This window comes from Oreochromis niloticus, linkage group LG23 (genome assembly GCF_001858045.2).
Source record: "Oreochromis niloticus isolate F11D_XX linkage group LG23, O_niloticus_UMD_NMBU, whole genome shotgun sequence".
Classification (NCBI taxonomy): domain Eukaryota; kingdom Metazoa; phylum Chordata; class Actinopteri; order Cichliformes; family Cichlidae; genus Oreochromis; species Oreochromis niloticus.
Genome location: NC_031986.2, coordinates 2,068,913 through 2,094,405, shown reverse-complemented (window position 1 = coordinate 2,094,405; position 25,493 = coordinate 2,068,913). Strand labels below are relative to the sequence as shown.

The 25,493-nt window shown below is 42.1% G+C and overlaps 1 protein-coding gene across 14 annotated transcripts in view; it reads right to left on the bottom strand.

The window, feature by feature from the left end:
- The window catches only part of LOC100698887 (diacylglycerol kinase zeta), a 101,703-nt gene that overhangs the window by 45,575 nt on the left and 30,635 nt on the right, over positions 1-25,493 (bottom strand). For 10 of the 14 annotated variants that reach the window (XM_025902740.1, XM_025902739.1, XM_019351247.2 and 7 more), the window contains exons 4-25: positions 24,969-25,064; positions 22,822-22,899; positions 21,425-21,481; positions 21,205-21,273; positions 20,996-21,067; positions 20,800-20,916; positions 20,451-20,516; positions 18,636-18,734; positions 17,579-17,661; positions 16,149-16,209; positions 12,291-12,404; positions 11,480-11,617; positions 11,171-11,249; positions 11,008-11,063; positions 10,752-10,814; positions 10,349-10,422; positions 9,828-9,939; positions 8,105-8,191; positions 7,724-7,836; positions 7,495-7,595; positions 4,541-4,620; positions 4,269-4,307 (exon numbers count right to left, since the gene is read on the bottom strand). In XM_025902740.1, coding sequence (XP_025758525.1) covers positions 4,269-4,307; positions 4,541-4,620; positions 7,495-7,595; positions 7,724-7,836; positions 8,105-8,191; positions 9,828-9,939; positions 10,349-10,422; positions 10,752-10,814; positions 11,008-11,063; positions 11,171-11,249; positions 11,480-11,617; positions 12,291-12,404; positions 16,149-16,209; positions 17,579-17,661; positions 18,636-18,734; positions 20,451-20,516; positions 20,800-20,916; positions 20,996-21,067; positions 21,205-21,273; positions 21,425-21,481; positions 22,822-22,899; positions 24,969-25,064 — 1,854 coding nt within the window. Of the gene's footprint in view, positions 1-2,022; positions 2,379-4,268; positions 4,308-4,540; positions 4,621-7,494; positions 7,596-7,723; positions 7,837-8,104; positions 8,192-9,827; positions 9,940-10,348; positions 10,423-10,751; positions 10,815-11,007; positions 11,064-11,170; positions 11,250-11,479; positions 11,618-12,290; positions 12,405-16,148; positions 16,210-17,578; positions 17,662-18,635; positions 18,735-20,450; positions 20,517-20,799; positions 20,917-20,995; positions 21,068-21,204; positions 21,274-21,424; positions 21,482-22,821; positions 22,900-24,968; positions 25,065-25,493 lie in introns of those variants that run through there. The other 4 variants (XM_025902732.1, XM_025902744.1, XM_025902741.1 and 1 more) reach the window with 3 other exon arrangements.

Genomic DNA, 25,493 nt, shown 5'->3' with positions numbered 1-25,493 from the left:
ACAGTACAGCAGGTTTCCATAGAAACTATGTGGACATTACGCAACCATAATGGATACTGCTCATGCTCATGTGATATTTAGCATCTGACACAAAGAGAAAGGTCTAAAGCCATTTTTTCCATCCTGGCCAAACTGAAAACTGAGCTGGAAACAGTGGTGAGAAGGAATATCATGAAAGAACATGCTGCCACAGATAGTGAAACTTTTCTGCAAAGAAAATTTCTTAGCAATTTCCAGGAGGGTTTGTACTTAAACATGTACATATGTATGTTTCAGTATTGGCTTCCTTTATCATGTAAACTCATGTAAACTAAAAAAGGTAATTTTACTCAGTGTTCGTCTCCTTGTATTGATTGATTGATTGATTATACTAATATACCACTCTCTCATCTCACAAATATTCTCCAGTTAATCAGTTTCAGTCTGAGAAAGTTCTGCTTCTCATTGACAAAATGAAATTTTGAAAGTAAAAAAATAGAGCAGCTGAGTGTAACTGACTTTAATAGAACTTATTTAGCTTATTTTGTCTTGTAGATAGGAGGGCTATAATCAGTGATGGGAATAACGGCGTTACAAGTAACGGCGTTACTAACGGCGTTACTTTTTTCAGTAACGAGTAATCTAACTAATTACTATTCCTATTATTACAACGCCGTTACAGTTACTAACAAGGAAACGCGGTCCGTTACTATTTTTCAACAAACAGACGGTTGAAGCTGTGTTCAGCTTACCGCATCTTATATCAGCTGCAGGAAGTAGCTGTAAGTAATCTGGACACTACAGCTTTAAGCAGCTGCGCGCTCCCGCGGACGGTAATCACGATCACTGTCTAGCACAACACCTGGAGCTCAGGGGGCAAAACAATCGAGTGCTGCTGTTTGACTGAGGAAGAATAAAGTAGTCGTGGTAAGTCAATCACGTGACCACTTAAAGACAAAGCAACAAGGTGCCAGTTTTTAAACTGTGTCGATAGGCCACGTAAAACCAGAGTCGTGATAAACAAGATATACGCGGCGTTTTTTCCTCAATAGTTTCGCCACGTTAGCGCTAGCAAGCACTCTCTGCTTATGAGCAAAAAACAAAACAAAACAAAGTTTTAGGAGTGACGGAGAGAGAGAGAGAGAGAGAGAGAAAGAGAGAGAGAGGGAGAGAGAGAGAGAGAGCAGGAAAAGAGAGAGAGCGAGTTTTGAGATGTGAGATTTGTGACGTTTAGCGTGTTTGGAGTGTGTAGTTCATGTGTTGTCTTGTGTAGTTAGTGTGTAGTGTTGTGGATAGTTTTGTGTTGTGTGTCAGAACAATGAGGCGACTGCTGTCTCCGGGTAGAAACAGCAGTGATACACCTGCTGCTGTCAGACCTGCAGGTATCAGGCTGGGATGTTCTCCTTTATAGTGGACAGAACTGATTTTTTTGAGTGGCACAAATAATTTGTGGCATCTTATTGAAGAACAGCTGATTGTTCTGTAAATAGTTTGAAATGGTTGTTTAAAAAAAGGGTAAAAGGTAAATGGATGCAAATAAATTTGTTGTTTGCAAAACTTGTGCATAGGATTTTAAAATTGACAATTAATATTTGCATTTGAAGTTATGAAATATGATTCATTAAACATGTTTATGGTTGTTACAGTAAAAATATAACTTTTTCTACTCTGATTTTATGGTTTTTGTCTGATTTTAGATCAATTCTGGTTATACAGTATGACAAAATGAGAACATAACTGTAAATTCAGGCACGCGAGGTTGTGCTAAAAAGAATGATACCAAACAAGGCAAAGCAAATAGTTTTTACAGGTAAAATGTGGAGAGAAAATCAAGAGTAGTAAAAAAAATGGCCAATTACACCCTGGACCCCAGGGGGTTAAACATTCTTTGTTTTTGTTTTTTTAAGTAACGCAATAGTTACTTTTCCAAGTAATTAATTACTTTTAGAATATTGTAACTCAGTTACTAACTCAGTTACTTTTTTGAAGAAGTAAGTAGTAACTATAATTGAATTACTTTTTCAAAGTAACTTGCCCAACACTGGTTATAATACAACCATGTCTTTAATAATTGTATCCACGTGCCTTCAAATACACAGATAGCAAGAATGAGCAGCAAATATCGATCAAACTTTATGTGGAAGTGAAACGTGTCCACGTGAAATGTCTGAAACACCTCATTGTTAAGAAACACCACGTGGAAGTGACTCTGTGACACTGTGCCAATGCATACCATCTTCTTATTCTTATATCTGTGTGCTGTATCTGGATGCACGCTTGTGTGATGGAGTAAATATTCCATCAGTGACAGAGGACTACTGATGCCTTCAGCCTCTCACTCAGTCACACTGGCTGTCAGAAGTTACCGCTGCTCTAGCTCTGCTCTGCGGTTTTGAAACCTAAAAATAAATGTTGTTGTATTAATTGATATTTTCTAAGGTCAGCATTTTGATAGAAATGTTTCTACTGAAGCCTGAACCCACACTTGTTCACATTTTTTCACTCTACAGTTTTACCAGTTGTCTAGTGTAGAGCAAAACCTAGATATGGTGTAAACAAAGTTTCAAGATTTTTTATTTTGAGATAAAAATCTTCATCAGCTAGTATGATGCGATTTGCTCGATTGTGCCTTTTCTTTAAAAGTTATTTGTCTAACCTTCCATTTTTTTCTAACACATTTACCTTTTACCAAGTAAGTCTGCAGTGCGAGAGCGAAGTGCTCTAAGGTCAAGGTGCTACAAGGTCATTAAGATAAGATGGGGCCTGATTATTTAAGACCTTGTATGTGAGGAGCAGGATTTTGAATTCAATTCTGGATTTAACAGGAAGCCAATGAAGGGAAGCCAAAACAGGAGAAATCTGCTCTCTCTTTCTAGTCCCTGTCAGGACTCTTGCTGCAGCATTTTGGATCAGCTGAAGGCTTTTCAGTGAGTTTTTAGGACATCCTGATAATAAAGAATTACAGTAGTCCAGCCTGGAAGTAATAAATGCATGAACTAGTTTTTCAGCATCACTCTGAGACAGGATATTTCTAACTTTAGAGATGTTGCGCAAATGGAAGAAAGCAGTCTTACATATTTGTTTAATATGTGCGTTGAAGGACATGTCCTGGTCAAAAATGACTCCAAGGTTCCTCACAGTGTTACTGGAGGCCAAGGTAATGCCATCCAGAGTAAGAATCTGCTTAGATACCATATTTCTAAGATTTTCAGGGCCGAGTACAATAACCTCAGTTTGATCTGAATTAAGAAGCAGAAAGTTAGCGGCCATCCAGGTCTTGCATGCTCTACTCTCTGTAATAAAATATGGTCAACAGTATCGAACGCTGCACTGAGGTCTAGCAGGACAAGCACAGAGATGAGTCCACTGTCAGAGGCCATAAGAAGATCATTTGTAACCTTCACTAAAGCTGTTTCTGTGCTGTGATGAGCTCTGAAACCTGACTGAAACTCTTCAAATAAGCCATTCCTCTGCAGATGATCTGTTAGCTGTTTGACAACTACTCTTTCAAGGATGTTTGATATGAAAGGAAGGTTGGAGATTGGCCTATAATTAGCTAAGACAGCTGGGTCTAGAGATGCTTTTTAAGTAAAGGTTTAACTACAGCCAGCTTGAAGGCCTGTGGTACATAGCTGATTATTAGAGATAGGTTGATCATATTTAAGATCGAAGAATTAATTAATGGCAGGACTTCTTTGAGCAGTTTTGTAGGAATGGGGTCTAAAAGACAGAGGATTATTCTGTATGCTTCTATCAGTAGCAGTCAATAACCCAACTATGGTAGTCTAGTTTTTCTATAAAGTTAAATAAAACTGCACTCTAAAGATAATGGAACAACAACAACAGAACAAGTCAGTAATATTTTGGCCAATAGTCACAACTTTTTACTGCAGATCTCTTTGTAGACACACTCACTCTGGATGCTCTCATATTCATGTGCAGGCTATGCACACCATAGAAATCAATATTATCAAGATAAACTTTTAAGGGGGATTCTTAATCAACCAAAACGTTCAAGCTAATAAAAAATAATCAGTTTCATTAACAACAAAAGGAAAAACTAAATTTTTAAATGTTCTTTACTTGATGTATTTGATTACTGTGAGCATTCGGCTTTGCTGTTACAGTGCGATCGGATATGTTCAGTAAATGTTGCTCATCACTGTTACAGAAACAAGTACGTTTTCCGATTAAAAATAGAATACAAAAGTGTTGAGCAAGCTTCTATTTCCCATGTGTCTCTGAGCCAAACAAGTGTAGAACATATAGCCTGGCATTTTACTACCAACCTGCAGTCCCACAGATATAGGATGAAGAGAGCAGAAGTCCTAAAGGTAAAGATAAGAGCATGGGAATGTAGAAGGAAAAGTGGCCAGAAAAAGTGTACGCACTCACGCACAGACGTGGAGCTTAATTAGCTTTGCTCCAACTTTTAAAAAGAGTTTTCGTGCTTCTTCACGATTTGTGTCACTGCATTTTTCTATTTAGTGACACAGAACAATAACCCTTTCATCTCAACATTCATATCTCCTCTGCCCTTGTTCTCTCTTCTTCTTCTTACCTCTTGTAATCGCTGGATGTGTTCTCTGCAGGTCTCTAAGTCACTGTCACCAGGAACCACGATCAGTCCCAGAGGAATGGCTGGAGATGCAGAGGAACAAGACAATTATCCAACAGCACTTTGATATCTACTTATACACTGACACTCTGCTGCAGTCCTCAGGACCCTGAGAGTTTAATTCTGGTCATGTAGCAGGGTGATCCAGAGCTGGGATTCCACTTAAATGTTACAAAATATATATGTGAGCGGTCTGCAGTACTGTGGTTCCTATGGGCCAAACTGGGACCTACAAACTGTTTCCCCCACAGTAAGTAAACACCTTCATTCATTTAATGTAAGAATTTAATTTCCCTCTGACAAAACGAGCAGCACATGGAGGAGCAGAAGACATTTACTTTAAAATTAGTCATTTTGAGTCCGTAAAATGACAACATATTGGACAACTCCACATCAGATGGTTTTCATCCAAGGCCAGAATTTAATATTTAGTGCCAAATTGATAATGGCATCAGTAACTTTTATTTTAATAAATAAGCCTGACCAAGCTGGCTTCCCATCAGTAAGCCGATGTGGATGCTGAAACAAGAAAAAACTGCCCCATGAGGCAGCCCAGGCCAGCAGCCTGCTGCACCAGCACAACACTGCTGGCTGAACATCACACAGCTCATTGTGCTGGAAAAGCTGTCAGACTGCGTGAAGAGCCCTTGAACCCACACACACACACACACACACAGATACTAAACATCTCAGTGAGGGAGACAAAGTCTACGGTTGCTTCACTAACAGCAGCCCAGTAAAAGCTTGACAGGATCCAACAGTACTCAAGAAAAGTGTGGCTTGTTTACTTTTTTGCTAATTGACTTCTCTCAAAATATTTCTTGAAGGCAGGCGCGGACAGCGGTCTATTAGCCAGACACACCTTCAAAAAGTCACCACAGCGCTGCTTTCAAAAGCAGCTGCTGCACACACTGACCTTTTCAAGTAACAGACAAGGCAAAAACATGTAGAACCAGTAAAACAGGCAGATTGTTTTCCAGGGAAACTGTGAACCTTCCATACAAAAAGAAGAACGCCTTCATTCTCAGACTCCAGTGTTTACCTCCAGTTAGCCATAATTTCAACACTTCAAAAGATCCCTGCTAGTGTTCGGAAGTGTTATTGCAATTTACAACAGTACTACTGCACTTTTAACTTCACGTTTCTATTCTTTTTCCATTGTGCTTTTTTCAGTGGTTTTGATTCAGCAGCTTGCACATTTGCAATTTCTACTCTGTTTTATTTCCTATTGACTTGTGCTGACTGTAAATGCAGTCAGTTTACAGCTTACAGATATTAAGCTACAACTAAATACAACTAAAAGTGAGCTGGTGTTTTGCTTTGTTAACACATCTCACAGATGGTATTAACAATAAATGTAATGAAACCGTATAGTTATTAAACATCCTTCAACCTTTATTAAAGAGTCTCTATTCTATGCTTAGCGTGCACACAGAGCCACAGGAGTGGCATTGAGATGATACACTGTGCCTCTGGGTATGAAATTTTTTTTTCTTTTTTTAATCGTCTCCCTGAGTGTGATACATCTACAAGCTGAGAGCAGTGATGGACTTACATAATGAGAACACAACGGAAAACTTCTGCAAGCAAGAACAAAGAGCGAGGTATAAAATATGATGCTAATTATCTGAAACCAAAACATACTGAAAATATATTGAAAAAAAAAAAAAAAAGCAATGAGGTAATGCCACTATGAATTCTTAATAAGCAATGAAAAATATTAATATAGATATTTCCACTATGAGCTTGGCGTAAGACCTGCAATCATATGTCGTCTTTGCAAATGAAAGACATAAAAAAAGACTTTTACCATTATTACCAGTTTACAGTGTTATGAAACATGCAGTTTGTAACAACAAAGGTAACAGCGCCACAATGTGGTCTGACATAGCACTGCATGTGCACTGCTGCAAAGCCCACTGACTGTAATTGTCTCTAATGAGGACGATAATAGAGCCTTCCCTTTTTATATTCCTGAAACATCGGAGATGTGCGCGCTGTTCCCTGCTGTGTCTGTGCAGCATGTAAATGAAATGAAGAGGTTTGATGCGAGTACAGCGATGGAGAATGACTGAGATGGAGGCTGGGTAGATGGCTGAAAATGAGCATGTTGACCTTCACGCCTCTTCTCCACCTTTCAATCACTGAGCAGTTTTTCTTTCCTTGTCAGCCTGAAGATGCTGCTGTCATTCAGCTACGCTACATAAGCTGACAGTTTATCGAATCTTCAAGCCAACTTTTCATTTAATTAAATATTTCTAAAAAGTTGGTGGAGGGGCATGTTCATCACTATGTACTCCTGTCCCTACTTCTTTGAGCTGCTGTTATCAAATTCAGTTACTTGCATCCCAGCCAGCAGGAAATTCAGCCAAATTCCTGGAGTTTGAGTGTTGTGTTGGCCAATCGACAACACTTTACTTGATAAGTGACAATACAGCCATGAGACCAGAATCCATACATGAGATCCAATGGTACTCTTGGTACAGTGTCCTCAGCTGTGTCCCTGGAATGTTGACTGAAACGGATGAAAATATTTGTTTGGCAAACAGATACAGAAAGCACATGGTAGGCTGGGGTGTCCTGTATGTTAAACTGAAGGGATCCTCAGTTATCTGCTTGGGGCAGCCTCATAATAGTGATATAAATATTATTGTCCTAATAACTTGTGTGTGTGGATGAACCCAAACTGAATAACTTCATCATGTTATAAACTTCCAGTAAGGAAGCCAGGGCATATTCTACCTAAGTACAGGACTACAATGACAAAAACATAGGAATATTTGTGACATTATGAGTGAAGCATGCATACGAAGACAGAAGCAGAATGCGTTCACAGCGTTGCATCAGTAATGTCACTGAGTGGACACACAGAAGTTAGTAAGGGTGTCTCTCCTTACATGCTTGCCGTAGTTTGTCCTTGTCGTAGTGCAGAGCCTCGTAGTCAGCCATGCTGATCCGGCTGACTCTGATCCTCAGCCTCTCCGGGACCGGCTGCTGACTGAGACACAAACACGGCCCAAACACTTTTAGCAAATGCTCAGTGACACCTGCATGTGTCATATAACGTACGCTGCTTGAAGGGTTGGATTTGGCTGCTGCTGCAGTGAGTGACTAAAAAGAACGTACTCATTGAGGTGTGGTATAGAGGTTCGTCGTTTGGTTTTCTGAACCATATTGGCCTGGTTTCTGAGGCTGATATGGATGACTGATGGAGCAAGTCTGCAAGGTTCGCCATCCACCTAAGAGCAATACAAAAGCAATAGCCTCAATCAAAAATGCAATCAGCTAAGCAGACCCAAACCCACAGATTGATACCCAAATGTACTTAGACATCAGCAGAAGACTGAAGTGTTACTTGAGAGCCAGTCAGTGGGAACGATGGGTGTGTAAACAGGAAGCAGGTCCAGTGACAGTGTGCTAGTGCTGGACGTTACCTCAGCCCAAAGGTGTACATTCAAATATTAAAAAGGACATGGCTACAGAAAGAGGCTCATGTGCACCATTTACCTGCACCGGGAGAGGTTTAGTAGTGGTGAGGATCACTTCTCTGCACTGGTTCAACCTCTCACCATGACCTCCAACCTGAAGAGTAGCCTACACACACACACACACACACACACACACACACACACATAGAACAACTTGAGTTCAGACTGCATGGAATACAGTGCCTTTACACAACACTCCAACTTATGGTGGAAGTTTCAAATCACTAAGTCCAATTAAAGCTGCTATTAAAGAGCTCGGCATCAATTTTTCAAAACCTGCTTCATTTGTACAACATAATAATAATTATGTAATAATCAAGATATATCTTTGCTTCTATCAGAAAACGTAAACAGAAAAAGCTAAATGTAGACCTGTCCCATCTAAGTGAAACTAAGTTCAACCAGGAGGTTCTACCTGTCTGCATTTTCCAGGAAGCACTGAAACATCTGCAGCCCACAACAAACATACCAGCTGGTTAACTAGTGAGTTTAAATTGGCCATAGAGCTGAATTCAAGCATGAATAGCAGCCTCTGATAATAAAATAAATACATCAACAAGAAAATAACTTGACGTTGACGTATGAGGTCAGAAGAGAATGGGCAGACTGCTTCGAGCTGATTGGAAGGCAAGAGTATAAATGACCACATGTTACAAGCAAGGATACATAAGAGCATCTCTGAATGCACAACACATAGAACCTTGAAGCAGACGGGCTATAGTAGCAGAACACACCTTTTGCCCCTCTATCAACCAAGAACAGGAAGTTGAGTATACAGTTTACAAAGGCAACACTGGACAGCCAGACTGGAAAACGATGCCTGGCATGATGAGTGATGACAGAATTTGGTGTAAAGAACAAAGAGCACAGTTCCATCCTGCCTGGTATAAACTGTTCAAGCTGCTGCTGGTACATATCCGTGGGGCGACTGTGGCTCAGGGGGTTGGGAAGCGCATCTGTAACTGGAAGGTCGCCGGTTCAATCCCCGGCCTTTCTGTCCTGGCCTTTCTGTCCTGGTTGTTGTGTCCTTGGGCAAGACACTATACCCTACCGCCTACTGGTGTTGGCCAGAGGGGCCGATGGCGCGATATGGCAGCCTCGCTTCTGTCAGTCTGCCCCAGGGCAGCTGTGGCTACAACTGTAGCTGCCTCCACTAGTGTGTGAATGTGAGAGTGAATGAATAGTGGCATTGTAAAGCGCTTTGGGTGCCTTGAAAAGCGCTATATGAAATCCAATCCATTATTATTATTATTATTATTATTATTATATCCCCTCGCCACCCTTTGGGTCCCAAGTTCCAAACAAGCATTGTTTAAACTCCACAGCCTGCCAGAGTATTGTTGCTGACCACGGGTTCCTCAAACATGAAGGTGAGTTCACTGTACTCAGACAGACCCACAGCACTTTCGTGATGTACTGAATGGGGTTTGGAATCAAGAACAGGGAGCTGACAGATCTGCAGCAGCTATGTGATGTTATCATGTAAATATGGATCAAAATCTCTGATGACTGCGCCCAGCACTTTGCTGCATCTATGTGGTACTAGCAAGGTGCACCTAATAATCTGTCATAATTCTGTAATTATGACAGATTTTTTTCAAGGTTCTGAAAATACTGTCTAAATAAGAACATGCGTTCTAAATCAAAAAACAAACTGAACACAAGACAAAGAGGCTCTCAGGTAGGAGCTGGTCATCCTCCTTTGTAACCATGGTTACCAGGACACAGAGAGAACGCCATACCAGTGAAGTCATTGTGAATCCGATAACTTCGATGTATCCGTCGTCATGGCGTTGAGGTTCAAAGTCATGATGCTCACTGGGGTTACCCCATGGTGTGGTGCCTGCACAATACCTGGGAACACAACAAGTACCATCACAAACACACAGAAACACCTGCTTCAACATGAGTTTCCAACACTGCTTTATTTGTTTGAATGAACGTTGCTCAAACACTTTCCGCTGCAGCTGCAGTGATCTCTTATGATATTTACAGCTGCCCTGCTTCTCTTTATTCTGAATAGGAAATGTGCCTTTGGACCAATGTGAATCTCGCCATTAATGTAACAACACATGACAAACACAACATACTGTGCTTTTGTAACCAAAGTGCTCCTGATAGGGCTGACTTAGGATCTAGTACCCCTTTATATTTGTTAATGTTGCACACCAAGCAGCCTGACTTCCACTTTGTGTTACTAGTCACAGCTTACATAGATGGTAATGTGTACAAGTAGGAGTTTTATGTCAGTATACTGACTGACCTGGGGATGTTGAGGAAGACCAGGCACTGTAGCTTCAAGTCCTGAACCTTTGATGTTAAATCTGTTCCATCACACTGGAGAGGGAGACAAAGAGAGGAAAAGATAAACAGATGGACTTAAACTCATCAATCCCACTTTGGCATCATCGTGGAAAAAGTAACCTTCTGCCATTAAAAAGTCCTAAAATGCCAAAGAGCAGCACAAAGACTAACTGCCTCACTCAGCTGGTCCTTCCTCAAGCTTCACCTGCTGGAGTGTCCATAAACATTTGACTGGGTGTGTGCACACACTGCAGTTACCAATGATAAGTACTCTCTTGCTTGGCCCATACTCTACTGTATCTGAATACAGTTTATAAGATCTGAATCGGACAGACAGAGAGGTTTGGCTGACAGCTACTCACCACCACTTTGATGTGCTTTGACAGGTCTTTGGAGCTTCCCATCAGGAAATCTGAGAACGCCGTCTGTGTGAGACAAGCAGGAGTGCATCATGAAATCAAAGCAGGCCCTTACTCTTTGCTCACTCATTGCACCAGTCACACAGACATCACTGACTGATTAGAACAGAATTTGAAAAATGAGCAGTGGTCCTTTAAGTTGGATCATTATTAAAGAGAGATGCTTCCAACATGATTTTAAACTTCAGGGTAAACTCACCCCAGCGTAGAACATCTTATTCCTGAAACGACTGTTAAACTTCTCTGGGTTGGCCTCTAAAACAGTCACAGGCAGACAGACAAACAGTAAATGAAGCACATGCTCCTCATCCAGAGCTACCAAACAAGCCAAGTCAGAATGTGAATCTTTGTGGAGTTTGTACCTCTCGACTCATGAAATTCAAGAGTCACGTGGGCGTCAAATCCAAGGCTGAAGTAATTGTTGAAAACATCCAGAGGAAGCTGAGAGCATGCACACACACACACACACACGTTTTAAATTATCCACACTGGTTAGCTGAGTTGCATTGGTAATCCATTGCTTGAGAGAGAGTGAGAGTGAGTGAGTGAGTGAGTGAGTGAGTGAGTGAGTGAGTGAGTGAGTGAGTGTGTGTGTGTGTGTGTGTGTGTGTGTGTGTGTGTGTGTGTGTGTGTGTGTGTGTGTGTGTGTGTGTGTGTGTGTGTGTACTGACCTTATCAGTTTGCTGTTCATCTGGCTCAGCCCCTGCACTGTGGTTTGGTTCAACCAGGAGGTTCCACCTGTCTAGCTGGACAACTGTTCCCTCCTCCACATGAGACAGGATCTTAGACAGAGGTTCATCTGTGTAGCCCTGGAATACATTCAGGGTTGTGTAACACATACAGAAATGCACGCACAAATATACAGATATGTGACACATTTAAGGAAAATTCTGAACATTTGACCTCTACATTAAATCTGCTGCAGCGGTTCGGATTGTCTCTCTAGCAGGAAGGGTTTGTACCCATCAGGGTTCACCTTCATCATAGCATGCTTTCCAGAGTGCAAACATCCACAGAGCACAAAATTAAAATACATTAAAATAAAAAAAAAAAAGCTATGGCCCTCCTGTGGTTGATTATGCACCCATGTTTAAGGCACCACCAAAATAAATTTGGGAAGAATGGTGTTCCATCCATCCAGCACTTTGCAGACACTTGTAGAATTAATGCCAAGTCAAAGGCTCACTAAAACACTTTGCATGGCTCTTTTACTTCATTCTTTACTCATCCGTAGAAATTGATTTAAAAAAACAAAAAAAACCAGTTACTTCCAAAAACTGATACTGCAGCAGGTGAAACTCAGGGTTAATCCAAACCTATAAACAGACTGGAGGTAAATCTAAACGTAAGAACATGGCAGACACACAAGAGTTAGCAGATGTGATAAATGTTGATACAAAGGAGTTTGATTTCCAGCAGCCAGCGACTGGAGTCTGGATTTATTCATTTTAGCTGTGTGTGTGTTTCTTAGTTTATACCCACCCCTCCCCAGTTAAGGGTCCTAGCAAGGTCATTTCCTGTCCCAAGTGGTAACACAGCAACCGGAGGCTGGGGGGTTAATGCCAGTTCATCAAGACACGATAGGATCCAACCCACCTGGTTCAATACACACACACACACACACACACACTTAGACATATTCCTCCAGGATGTTTTCAGTCCTAAATTCTTCAGACCAGGGGACAAACTGTCCATACTGGCTGCACAGACTTCTCTCAGATGCTTCTCTTTGCTGACTGAAAGCTTCTGAGAGAAGATATACACAGATTTATAAGTTTCTAATACACAACACATACAATCATATCAAGTGATGGATACATCATTCATTTTCTTCGGCTTCAGTGGCTATTTGTTGTTTTTTTTTTCCTGGAAAGTTTTAAATATGTTCTTTTTAGTGCTGTCAGCGTTAATCTCGTTAAAATTATGTCAACGCCATAACCGCATTAACGCGGCAAATCCCCGTTAGTGAGTTAATGCAGATTGCCCCATGCGTGGGGCTGCAAGGCGTTAACGCATTAACGAGCTAACCGTGCTAACGCCTCGATGAGCTAAACGAGCTAACCACACTAACGCGTTGACGCCGTGCAGGAAAAGAAGGGGGAAAAAAAAGAAACAAACACAAACCATTCACTCATCATCACACACACACACACACACACACACACACATCGCCCTGTGTGAGACAGGGCGATACGCATTAACTCGCTAACAGAGATTTGCCGTGTTAATGCGATTATGGCGTTGACGTAATTTTAACGAGATTAACGCTGACAACACTAGTTCTTTTAAGACTGAAAACTTTTCTCATTTTATTTTAATTAATATGTTAAACCTCCTGCAGACAGCAGCTTTGAAGCCACCACTTCTGGAAAGAGAGTAAGTCTATGTCACTATACGCTTTTGTAAAGAAGAAGTGTGTGTGCAGAACGGAGATGAGAATATAATCCAGCAAAATAATTTACTTTGTAGATTTTTTCAGTAATAATCTTATAGTTGCAATACATACTATAACTGATAAACACAGACGTATTAACTCCTGCAAAGTGAAATCACTGAAAAAAGTGAGACATATACATATGCACTAAAGGATGTGCAGACAGATTAAACAAAGAATAAAATGAACAAACCTGGTTATTTTTTAATAACGTGAGTTAATCATGCCCCTCTGTGAATCGCTACCTTATCCTGGTGGAGGGGTTTGTGTTTCCCAGAGGATCCCAGGATCTATGTTGTTCTACGAGTAGAACATTGAGGAAACAGTTCACACTGCCCGGGATAGGGTTACTGGGCCCCACCCTGGAGGGTCCTCGAGGCAAGCGTCTGGCGGTCGGGCCTTAGTCCATGGGGCAGGCACAGCCCGACAAAGGACATGGGCCCATCCTCCTGTAGGCCCACCACCCGCATGAGGCACTGTAGGGGAGTGGTGCAATGTGTGTCGGGTGGCGGCCAGGAGCAGGCCCTGGCAGACCGATCCCCGACTACCAAAACTAGTGACTGGGACATGAAATGTCACCTCCCTGGTGGGGAAGAAGCCTGAGTTAGTGCGTGAGGTTGAGAGGTACCAGCTAGGTATAGTCGGGCTCACCTCAATGCACAGCTTGGGCTCTGGAACCAGTCTCCTGGAGAGGGGCTGGACTTAGTCTGGAGTTGCCCTTGGTGAAAGGCAGCGGGCTGGCGTGGGTATCCTAGTATCCCCTTGGCTTGCTGCCTCTACGTTGGGGTTTCTCCCGCAAGGTGGTTGGTGCCTGTCATGGTGGTAGTAACCCCTGAACCACATGGTGGACACCAGAGGTGAAGGGAGCCACCAGGCTGAAGAAGGAGTCCTATCAGGCTTGGTTAGCTTGTGGGACTTTGGAACCAGCTGATAGGTACTGACAAGCCAAGTGGAAAGCGGCTCGGGCAGTGGCTGAAGCAATACTTCAGGTGTGGGAGAAGTTCGGCGAGGCCGTGGAAAAAGATTTTTGGACTCCCTCAAAGAGGTTCTGGCAAACGTCAGGCGACTCGGGAAGGGACAGCGGTGCTCTACCTGCACTGTGCATAGTACGGGTGGAGCACTGATGACTACGACTGAGAACATTTTTGGGCGATAGAAGGAATATTTCGAGGACCTCCTTAATTCCACTGGCACATTTTCTGTGGAGGAAACAGAATCTGAGGACGAGGGGGACGACTCATTTATCTCTGGGGGTGAGGTCACTGAGGTAGTTAAACTGCTCCTTGGTGGCAGGCCACATGGGGTGGATGAGGTTCACCCTGAGTTCCTGAAGGCTGTGGATCTTGTAGGGCTATCCTGGTTGACACGCCTCTACAATGTTGCATGGAGGTCAGGAGCGGTACTTCTAGATTGGCAGACTGGGATGGTTGTTCCCATCTTTAAGAAGGGGGACTGTGTGTTCCAACTATAGGGGGATCACACTCCTCAGCCACCCTGGGAATGTCTATGCCAGGGTGCTGGAAAGTAAAAAAGTCCGTTAGTCGAACCTCGGATACAGGAGGAACAAGGTGGTGTTCCTGGTCATGGAATACTGGACCAGCTCTTTATCCTCTCAAGGATACTTGAGGGTGCATGGGAGTTTGCCCAACCAGTCTACATGTGCTTTGTGGACTTGGAGAAGGCATTTGACCATGTCCTCGGGCCATTCAATCCAAGTCCAGCTTATTGCCGAGCTGCAACAGTTGTTGCAGCTCGGCAATAAGCTGGACTCGTTTCCGGTGGGTGATATACTCCGCCAGAGCTACCCTCTGTTCTGCATCTCTAGGTGTAGCCAAGTGGTGCAAGGCTTTCACTTTGGAGGTTTCAGAATCTCATCTCCACTTTTCGCAGATGATGTGGTTCTGTTGCCCTCATCAGGGGAATGGAACAGTTCGCAGCAGAGTGTGAAGCGGTGGGAATGAGAATTTGATTTCAGTTTAAATATGCTCCATGTTACACTTTCACTTTGCTTCCACTAAAAGGCTTGATATGATATGAATTACCATATTTATTGTTTGATTGTTTAGTCCTGTTGGATTATAAATAAAGATACTGGTCAGAAACTGATTGGTTTAGACAGGTAGTACAGAACAATCAAATGGAAGCTAATTAGTGGCATTGAACATTTTAACTCCTTAGTACAAAAAGTAAGGTTTCCTTGAAGCAGTGCTAAGATGACACTCGTGGATTTATTCTGCCAGTCAGAGGTTCATTCAACTAAATCAACCTGCAGCTAGTGTAGCCTGCAGGGACAGCCCTCTAAAGCACTCTGCAGAAAGTTGATCACTAGAGATTTTGCAAAATAAAGGGGACAAGTCTCCAATCAGCAAAGGTCTGAGACTTTGTGATAGTGATGTCAGAGAAAGAACAGCATCTCTAAACCAGATCTCATGAGGGGAAGCAGAGCCAAAAGTTTGAAACTGGAAGTCTATCTATCCATCTATCAACTTCCTTCCTAGTCTAAATAATATGCAAATTAAATACACATTATAATTCATTTGATTTGTAGTTTTACACCCTGATTAAAAGCAAGAATGGTGTAAGCAGGGCTTTGTACTACTATTACAGTTCTGTTTTGTCCAAGCGCGGGCTCAGACAAGAAGCAGATGTGCACATTTAAAAAGCTTGGTCCAGCAGGTCCACAAGTCCCCAGATCCTGGGAGTGCAAAAACACTCTAGTTTTTGCTCTTGTAGCTAATGATCAGCAATTTAGCATACTTTTCTTGTATCTGAGACTATTTGGAAATAGAGGTAAGAGAAATCATTCTAGCTAGTAAATAATTACATATTCCCAGGCAGCAGCTGAATGGAAATGTACATGACTTTTGCAAAGTGAACATATTAATGGTACATGTGGTCATTCTTACAGTGCCGTCTCCTCCACAGGCCAGGATCCTTAGGTTATGGACTTTACGATACAGCTCCAAACTACAAGACAAAGGTCGATGGTTAATTCAGTGTTCATTCTAACACAGCAGATCAGCAAATATGTATATACAGTGGTATAAAAAAGTGTCCAATTTCCTGGTTTTTTTATATGTTTGTCACACTTAAATGTTTCAGATCATCAAACAAATTTAAATATTAGACAAGGACAACACAAGTAAACACAAAACCCAGTTTCTAAATGAAGGCGTTTGCCCCCTAAACCTATTAACTGGCTGGGCCACCCTTAGCAGCAACAACAGCAATCAAGCGTTTGTGATAACTGGCAATGAGTGTTTTACAGCGCGATGGAGGAATTTTGGCACACTCATTTTTGTAGAATTGTTGTAATTCAGCCACATTTGGGGTTTTTTCAATCCTCGACCCCTTTGACCTTAAACCGCCTTTTTAAGGTCATGCCACAGCATCTCAATCGGATATAGGTCAGGACTTTGACTAAGCCACTCAGAGGTGGACTTGCTGGTGTGTTTTCGATCATTATCCTGCTGCAGAACAGAAGTGTGCTTCAGCTTGAGGTCACAAACAGATGGCCGGACAGTCTCCTTCAGGATGTTTCAGTAGAACTGATGGTTCCATTTACTGCAGCCAGTCTCCCAGGTCCTGGCCCAGACCATCACACTACCACCACCAGCCAATTTTACTGTTGGTACGATGTTCCTTTTCAAAATGTCTTGGGAATCATCAAGATGTTTTTTTGGCAAAACTGAGACGAGCCTTTATGTTCCTTTTGCTCAGCAGTGGTTTTCTTCTCAGAACTCTTCCTTGCAGGCCAGTTTTGCTCTGCCTCTTTCTTATGGTGGAATCATGAACACTGACCTTAACTGAGGCCAGTGAGGCCTGCAGTTCTTTGGATGTTGCTCTCTTGGATAAATCGTTGCTGTGCTCTTGGGGTAATTTTGGCCAGCTGGCCACTTCTGGGAAGGTTCGCCGCTGTTCCTTGTCTTTGCCATCTGTGGGTAATGGCTCTCATTCTGGTCTTGGTCTACTTCCCTTTGTCAGGCTGGTCCTAGTTAAGTGATTTCTTGATTAAGAACAGGTGGTGGCAGTAATCAGGCCTGGGTGTGGCTAGAGAAATGAAAGCTTTACCACCGCAGTTGATTTATGTTAGGCGAGGATGGGATGGAATTTTTTCCCTTTAATAATAAACAATAATAAACACCTTTATTTAGTAACTGTATTTAGTGTTAACTTATGCTATCGTCTGTTTAGCTAATATTTAACTTTGTTTGATGATCTAAAACATTAAGGGTGACTAACCTAGAACAAAAAACAGGAAATCAGAAAGGTGGAAAACATTATTTCACACAACTGTATATGAGTATGTATATGTGCATGTGTGTGAGACACTAACCCCTCCTTTGGTCCTCCTTGGCTCAGGTCAAACACCTGTCTGGGGTTCAGATACCACATGAAGGACTGCAAAATCTTAGTGCCCTGACCAACAGAGAAGCAGTCAGTCAGACACAGTTGGTCACACAGTTTTTGTTCCTGTGAGTCCACAGATATGTTCATGTTTGTTTCATTGTGGCCTCAAACATTAACAATGACATGATTGATTACTAATGTTCTTTCTTTGGTAATGAGTTGGACAGTTAACTAGACCAAGTTATTATTTTACTTTTGTTTCGAATTTACTTTGTTTTAGTTTATATTTTAGTTATTTTTCCAGTTTTTGTCCTGTAGTTTATTGCTTTTTATTTAAAATTTAAAACTTTCTGTTGCCCAAAACAACAGATCTAAATCATTTTGGACGAAAATAGGACTACCGTAAATCCCGGACTACAGAGCACACCTGATTAAAAGCCGCATGCTCTAATTGTAGAAAGAAAATCAATTTTGTACTTGTACAGGCTGCACCGGATTTTAAGCCGTATGCGTTTCACTTGTAATATGAGATATTTACACAGAAATATTACACGTGAGGATTTTTAACATTTAATTTAATCCGTAAGGTAACATAAACATGGTAACATAAACGTTATGGTAACATACAAAAATACATACTGCTAATGCTTTTTTTCCTCGAACAGCGCCTGTAACACGGCTACCTTTAAGTATACGTACGTATCGGTAACACACAAATTACGTTGCTTATGGTTTTTTTACGGAACAGTGCACAAACAACATTACAACGTCTCTTAACAACCGGTAAAAATATATACCGTATATATACTACTTATCATTTTGATTGGTCTACTGTTACCAGGCAAAATGTTTTTGGCCGCATGAAAAAAAATATGCATTAGCCGCACGTCAATATAAGCCGCAGTGTTCACAGTGTGGGAAAAAAGTAGCGGCTTATGACCCGAGAACTACGGTACCTAGTTGGATTGGCGAGGTCACTGACTGTATGCCTGCCCTGGTGTGCACCTGTTTTGATATCTGAGTTTGATATCAAATCTGAGTACCTGGTTTCCTCCACTCTTGGGATTGACAAACACAAGCAGGGGTTTCATAAGTGGTGATGGGATGGGACGGATTATGAATGGCCTCCACTGCCGCCCCTCCTGTCAGAGAAAAAAAAAAGGATCTGCTCAGATGGTCAAAAGCACAGCAGCTGTTGTTCACTGCAGTATTTAAAAAATATTAAATATTAAAAAATAATAAGCTATTTTAGCTTCTCATTAGAAGATATCTGAAGATTTCCTGTTCCAAACAAAAAGCAAGTCATGTCTTACAAAATAGGCTTTATATCACACACAAAGAATATTAACCAGTCATCATAATGGAAATAATATTTAATGTGTGTGTGTACGTGACTGTAGAACATTTCAGACTGTTCCTAATTTGGTGCCTCCTCATAAACGTCCTGTTACACATGAACAGAAAGTGAACATGGAAAAAAGCACTGCTTTGACTTTTATGAGAATTTAATAAAGTGAGTGCATCTTACACACATTCACATCAACATTTTACTAAAATAAATTAAAAAAATAAAAATAGAAGAAAATACAACTAGAGTTAGAAAATAGACTGATTGCGGTATTACAATCAATTACAATCATCTATAGCTATTCATAAATCCGTCCATTCGTCCTCTTATCATTTGCAGGGTCGCGGGGGGGCTGGAGCCTCTCCCAGCTGTGGCTATGAAGGTTCTCAGTCATCCAGGTCATCGTGGTTTGAAAGAGGAGTGAAAGAAGCCATCTATGTCCACTGTGAAGAAACGACCATCTTTGAACAGAGGGCGGGGCTTATGACACCAACTGTCTGCCATCTGTGATACAGCTTTGAGATCCTTCCCAGACACCTTGACGCCCACTCACATCCTGGCCACTTGACCTCAGGAAATCACATGATAGGGTAGGGCTAGGTTTCACAATGGGTCCACCTGGCTGATTGTGACCTACACCCATTTTCACACCTTGGCTCGTGTGATTAGGTAGAGGATCAATAGGGGGTCCATGACCCTCTTGGGGACACTCCCATAGGGTTTAAATCTGGGACTCTCCACCAATTGTCTCTTAGAACTGAGAAGTGTCTTCAGTTCTAAGAAACATCTTCAAGAAACTCAAAGAAGTCCAGACGCTGTTCTTTCCAAGCTCCTTAGACTACGATGACCTGGATGACTGAGAACCTTCACAGACCCTGGCTGTGGATAGGCTCCACCCTATCCCAGCTGTCTTAGGGTGAGGGGCAGGGTACACCCTGGACAGGTCGCCAGTCTGCCGCAGGGCTAACACGTAGAGACGAACAACAATTCACACTCAGATTCACATCAGTGGGCAATTTAGAATGACCGATTAACCTGACCCCAAGAACGGCATGTCTTTGGAGTGTGGGAGGAAGACGGAGTGCCCAGAGCGAACCCACACAAGCACGGGGAAAACATGCAAACCTGGCCAGGTGGTGGAACTCAACACAGGATCTTTTTGCTGTGAGGCAACAGTGCTAACCACCGCACCACTGTACTGCCCTTAATGGAGTAATATAGCATCTTTACAATGTGTATAAATGTAAGTAAGGCATTAACTTTGATGCATGGACTGTACAAAGATGTCAGCATGTGAACCGGGGCTGAGCTTGCTCTCCATGTTTGGATGACATCACTGGAAACGTGCTGTTCAAAGGTTCTTTTTCCAAAAATAAAGTGTTCATGTGTTCAATTTAAGATGACAAAGAATCACAAACAACACTAGACTTCTGAAGCTGTTTGCTTCAGAAGTCAGAGTTCAAGCTTTATCTGCAGTATGACTTAGCACACACTGTAGCACAAGACTAACCTCTTTTTTGCTGCTTTTCCTTTTGAACGATGTTCTTTTTTTCTTTTTACTGGACTTCATCGATGACTGTGAGATAGAGAAAAACCAGCTGAGTTCAAATCATTTCATCAGGGTGTACTGCCATCACTAGTCCCCTAAACAGTTCCTTTTATTCTATCCAGACACCACTTAAAGTACCTGCAGTAACATGAAACAGCAACCACTAATCTGACTGATGGCTGCCTGAATGACAGCAGACAACAAAATGACCTCATAATTGAAGCAGGATGGCTTGAGCTTTCTTTTCAGAACATCAGAAAAGGCATAATCATGCCAACACCTTAGCAGAAAGCACTAAGAACAGTGTTACCTGATGGCGTTTGACCCGAATTATCCATGTGGGTGGAACTATGAGGGCAGCATGAGCACCCATTGGACAAGCTTCCTCAATTTGCTGCAGCATAAAGCAGGAAACCTTGTTGTGGTACTAATGGAAGAAATGCATGGTTATAATATGTGCATTTATTGAGCTCTGGAGACATGAATGACATCAGTTTGATACCCACAGCCTGTTTGCACCACGAGCAGCTGATGGCAACAATCTCCTTACTGTGGAAAGCAAACTTCTGCTGGAAACCCTGGAAGCAAAGAAGGAGAAACTGCTATAAAAATGAAATACTGGACTTGTTTCTACTTCTGTTCAGTTAAAGATGTGAAGCAGATGTTTAGGACAACAGCACTACTGCTCGTCAGTAAGAGAATCATTTCCACCCACCTTCCCACACTGTCTGCATTTGCCTTCTTGTCGTCTCCGATGCACCCAGTGATGGCGAACCACAATAGGCTGAGCACACACAAAAAACACAGCAGAAATTTACAACACTCAGAATTCAATGAACGTGAGTGTTTATGGCTGTGACCGTACGATGATCCAGCTGCAGCAGCAAGTTTGAACCCCCCAAAAAACTCAGAGAAAGAAAGAAACCAGAACTCACCTCTCGAATATTTCTGGATCCTGATTCCCTGAATGATGGTTTACACCTGAAATTAATCTGGAGCAGAGAAGAAGAAGAGGGTTACCGGAGTCTAACGGCACAGCTGAACACTGGGTCTCTGACTGGCACATTTCCAGGGTAAGTAGCACAAAATGTTCACAGCACTGACATGCCTGTGGACCCAGGGCGATTAGGTGTCATGTGTCTTACAGTTAGGGGTCATGACTTCCTTAATAGGACTCGCTGACAGAAAGGAACAAGCAGAGGGGGACCCCCCAAGCATCAGTTCACTAGCCCTGAATTATGTCATACAGGTGTGACAATACACATCTTTAGTTAGCACTGTGTAACGCTTCCTCCATCCTGGCATTGTCTCTGCAACCAATCGTGGCCCTTTTAGATAGTTACACCAGAACAGTTTCAGAAAGCAGCTTCAGATCAAAGATCTCCTTGCGTTTTCAGATCAAAGCACCCATACCGTCAAGATTATCAGATTATCACACCACAAGAAAAACAAGATCAAAGGACCAAATTTTAAGGATTTCAGAAAAAAGGACCCTGACGACCCTTCAGAGTCTGCCCTGGATTAGCTTCCACATTGATTCACTCAGTGTCTAAATACCTACACTTGTTCCCAGTGGAAATGACATCTCCATCAACAATAATTATTTTTGAGTGGCATATGCCAAACCAGCCCTCATCCCATGCTGCTGTGCAGTGATTCATTATAACAGACTGACGTAAGGTTCAGACAGCACCCACGATCAACCTGTGCAGTCCCATCAGACCGAGGATCAGAGATGAGGAGAGAGGACAGAGAAAGATGAAGACAAGGAGGAGTTCTGTGTATCTCACTCTAAAGCTGGGGTCACTGAGGGGTAGGGTGGCATCCATAAGAATAGCTTTAGAGCCGGGAAACTGCAGATCAGACAGGACGCTCAGTCAAACACAACCTGTTGTCCTCTGCTTACAAATGACGAATGATGAATTAGACTGCACTGACATAAAGAATCATTACTAGCTGGACAGCAATCAACACTGGATCCATGTTAGATTTCCAACATGTAAAAGGTCTAGAGCAGGTGTGTCCAACTCCAGTCCTGGAGAGCTACGGTCCTGCAGCTTGTAGATGCATCCTTGTTCCGACACAGCTGAATAAATGAATGGCTTGTTACCAGGCCTGTGTTGGAGTAGGGATGCATCTAAAAGCTGCAGGACGGTAGCTCTCCAGGGCTGGAGTTGGACACCCCTGCTCTAGAGAGCGCTCAGTTTGCTTCACACATCTCTGTGATTATTTAAGGCACAGAGTCTTTGGGACAGAGACTAACCTTACTTGTAGTCATAAGGACTAATATACACCTCTGTGTCTTTATGTATCCTCACAGGCAGAGTTATACCTTCTCCAGTTGTTCTATGCAGACGGTGTGAGCAACAATCTTACAGGCAGCACACTTCCTTCGACTGACAGACTTTTGCTAGAAAGAAAAAAGGGAAAAGGTGATCAGTTCTGAATAGCAATATTGATTAACAATTAAATCACATGAACAGGAGAAAATAAAACAGGGTTTGTTCTTGTATTATAGTCATTCATTTGCTTTATGAGCCTCAAAGAATAGCAGTCATTTTTGAAACAATAAATACGAAGCCTTAATTCCATCTATGACCACTGGGAGACAGTCCTGTACCACACGAGTGAAACAAAACCACCACAGATACACAACATAGCAATGATATGACTTGACAGTATCTAAAAATATGATGGCTTTGTGCACGTGATACAGCCAGCATGTAATATGTCTGACAGTGATATGAGCTGACACGATGCTGGAGGAGAGCAGCTTCAGTGTGTATATTTTTTTATTTTTTTTTTAGAAACAGAGCGATCCGAGTTTACTATCCCAGGCAAATCAAAGCACTCCGGCAGGGATTCAGGCCTCATACAGCCAGCAAATGGTAATAATAACATTTTTTTTTAAGTCCAGTGGCTCACGAGATGGGCAGGTCTTTCATTTACTCCTATACACACATTAGAAGAACTATATTATGGATTGATTTACTTGTCGCTATGTCACTGAATGATAAGACAAAATACAGGAGAGACTGGGCCAAGTTCATGGTTATCATTGATTTTTTTAAAACACAGTAATGAAAATGCTCTCCCATCACCAATTGAAAAGGTCAAAGGTCATTTGCAACTGATTAGTCAACATTTTCATATTTACCCAATGCCGGCTGAGCCCTTCCAACTAAAATGAGGCCTGTGAGATTTTGGCTATTTGATTGTCCCTGACCGGCCTGAGTGGGCTCCACGGGAAGTAGGATACAGACAGAAAGAAAAAGCAACAAGGATTTTTTTTTAATCAAAGTCACACATCCAGGGATTAGCTTTTGCGATTTCCCACAAAATTCACAAAAACAATAAGGCATTCTCTCCAAGAGCATTTGCTGAATTCGGCCGGCTAATGTGTCCTGAGAAAGAAGAGACTGTGCCCCTCTCCGCAAGAATCCCAACGAGACGGATTGGGGAAAAGCCGAGCGGACAATTTGGGCGGTTTCGCCTGGAGACAAGAGCTGAAATGTCTGCGACAGTGCTAACGGCATGCTTGGATAGGCTAGGTGTGCTAGGTTAGTGCTAAAACTGAACCATGTTGTTGATGTTCTAATCTGAAGGAAGATCTTGTTGTCACTAATGTGAATGTCCTTCACATCTCCATCTCAGAACTTTAATGCACGTGTTCGAGCCCAAACACCCTAGATATCTCTCACCAATCAAGAAAAACAACTGAAAAACTTCAGATGAAGTCATTAAACTACAAGCAACATAACAATCTCACTCTATAGAAAGTTAAAGCCTGAAACTTTGGAATAATAAATGGGAATTTTGTCAAAGGGTTTTGGGGAATGTTGACTAAATCGTGATAAAATGTCAGAGTTCTTACTGTGCAAGTCTCACATGTGAAAACTGTAACATCTCTTCTTGCCAGCAGCACTTTATAAAGACAGCGAGTTCAGCTCATTGCTCATTCAGGGTGTCCCATTATGACTGGGAGTGTAATGCACACCTGCTAACCGGTGGTGCTAACTGGTGGTGCTCTCAGCTGCTTCACTGCGTCCACAGAAGCTGGAAGGGTTAACCAGTCTAAATTCTGCTTCTTGTGCTGCTTCCAGTAACTTGTCATTTGTTTAAAGCTGTTGCCAATAAAACTTAACAGTATGTTTGCAAATGGTGCTGAGCAGCCAGTACACACTGTGCAAGGAGATGCTGGACTTTCACTCTGATCTCCTCCAGATTATTATGGGTGTTCTCGGTAAGCCGGTTGCTTAGTTGTTGATGTTAATGCAAAAACTTGTAGAAAGCAGCAGACATTGAGCAGGTGTACGTGGAAGCATGCAACTGTATAAACATTCAGTGTAACACAGTAAAGAAAAACCTGGAGCAATGTATAAATCACACTCTACCCCAAACAGGACAAAGAGCAGTGTGAGTGCAGGCGGCTGCACAGAACTCTCGCACCGGGCTGGATACACACAGGCAGATACTAACCAGTAATCTGGCAATACAGTGCTGTTCTCCCACATAGCAGTAGTCTCCAGACACATTTGTTTCAAACCAGATATGATCTCCATACACAGCTACCTCCTACAGAGACAAATATGGAGAGAGACAAAGAAGAAAAGGACAGAAGCTGAAAGAAGAGCTGCTGTACCTACGGACTGTCAATGAAAGACCTGAAATATCAGCTCACTGATGAAATGTGCAGTGTTTGATGGAAGACATTTCAAATCATCGTGAAAATCACTGCGAGTAAACCCACGATCAGCTAGTAAGAAAACCCCCCCACACCCAAATGTTAATATTTCATACAGCATGATTCTTCCGAGACAAAGTTCAATCTAATATGGTTCTCATTGGCAGACACAAAATGGACTGAAGACCCACTGTAAGGCTTCCTGATTCCTAAACGATCAGGCTACATATGAAACTCCGTAGCTTTCACTCTCCTCATAATCCAGTAGTTCTGATGACCATTCTGACATGGCATAAAGAGCTGACCCTGTACTTCTCCGT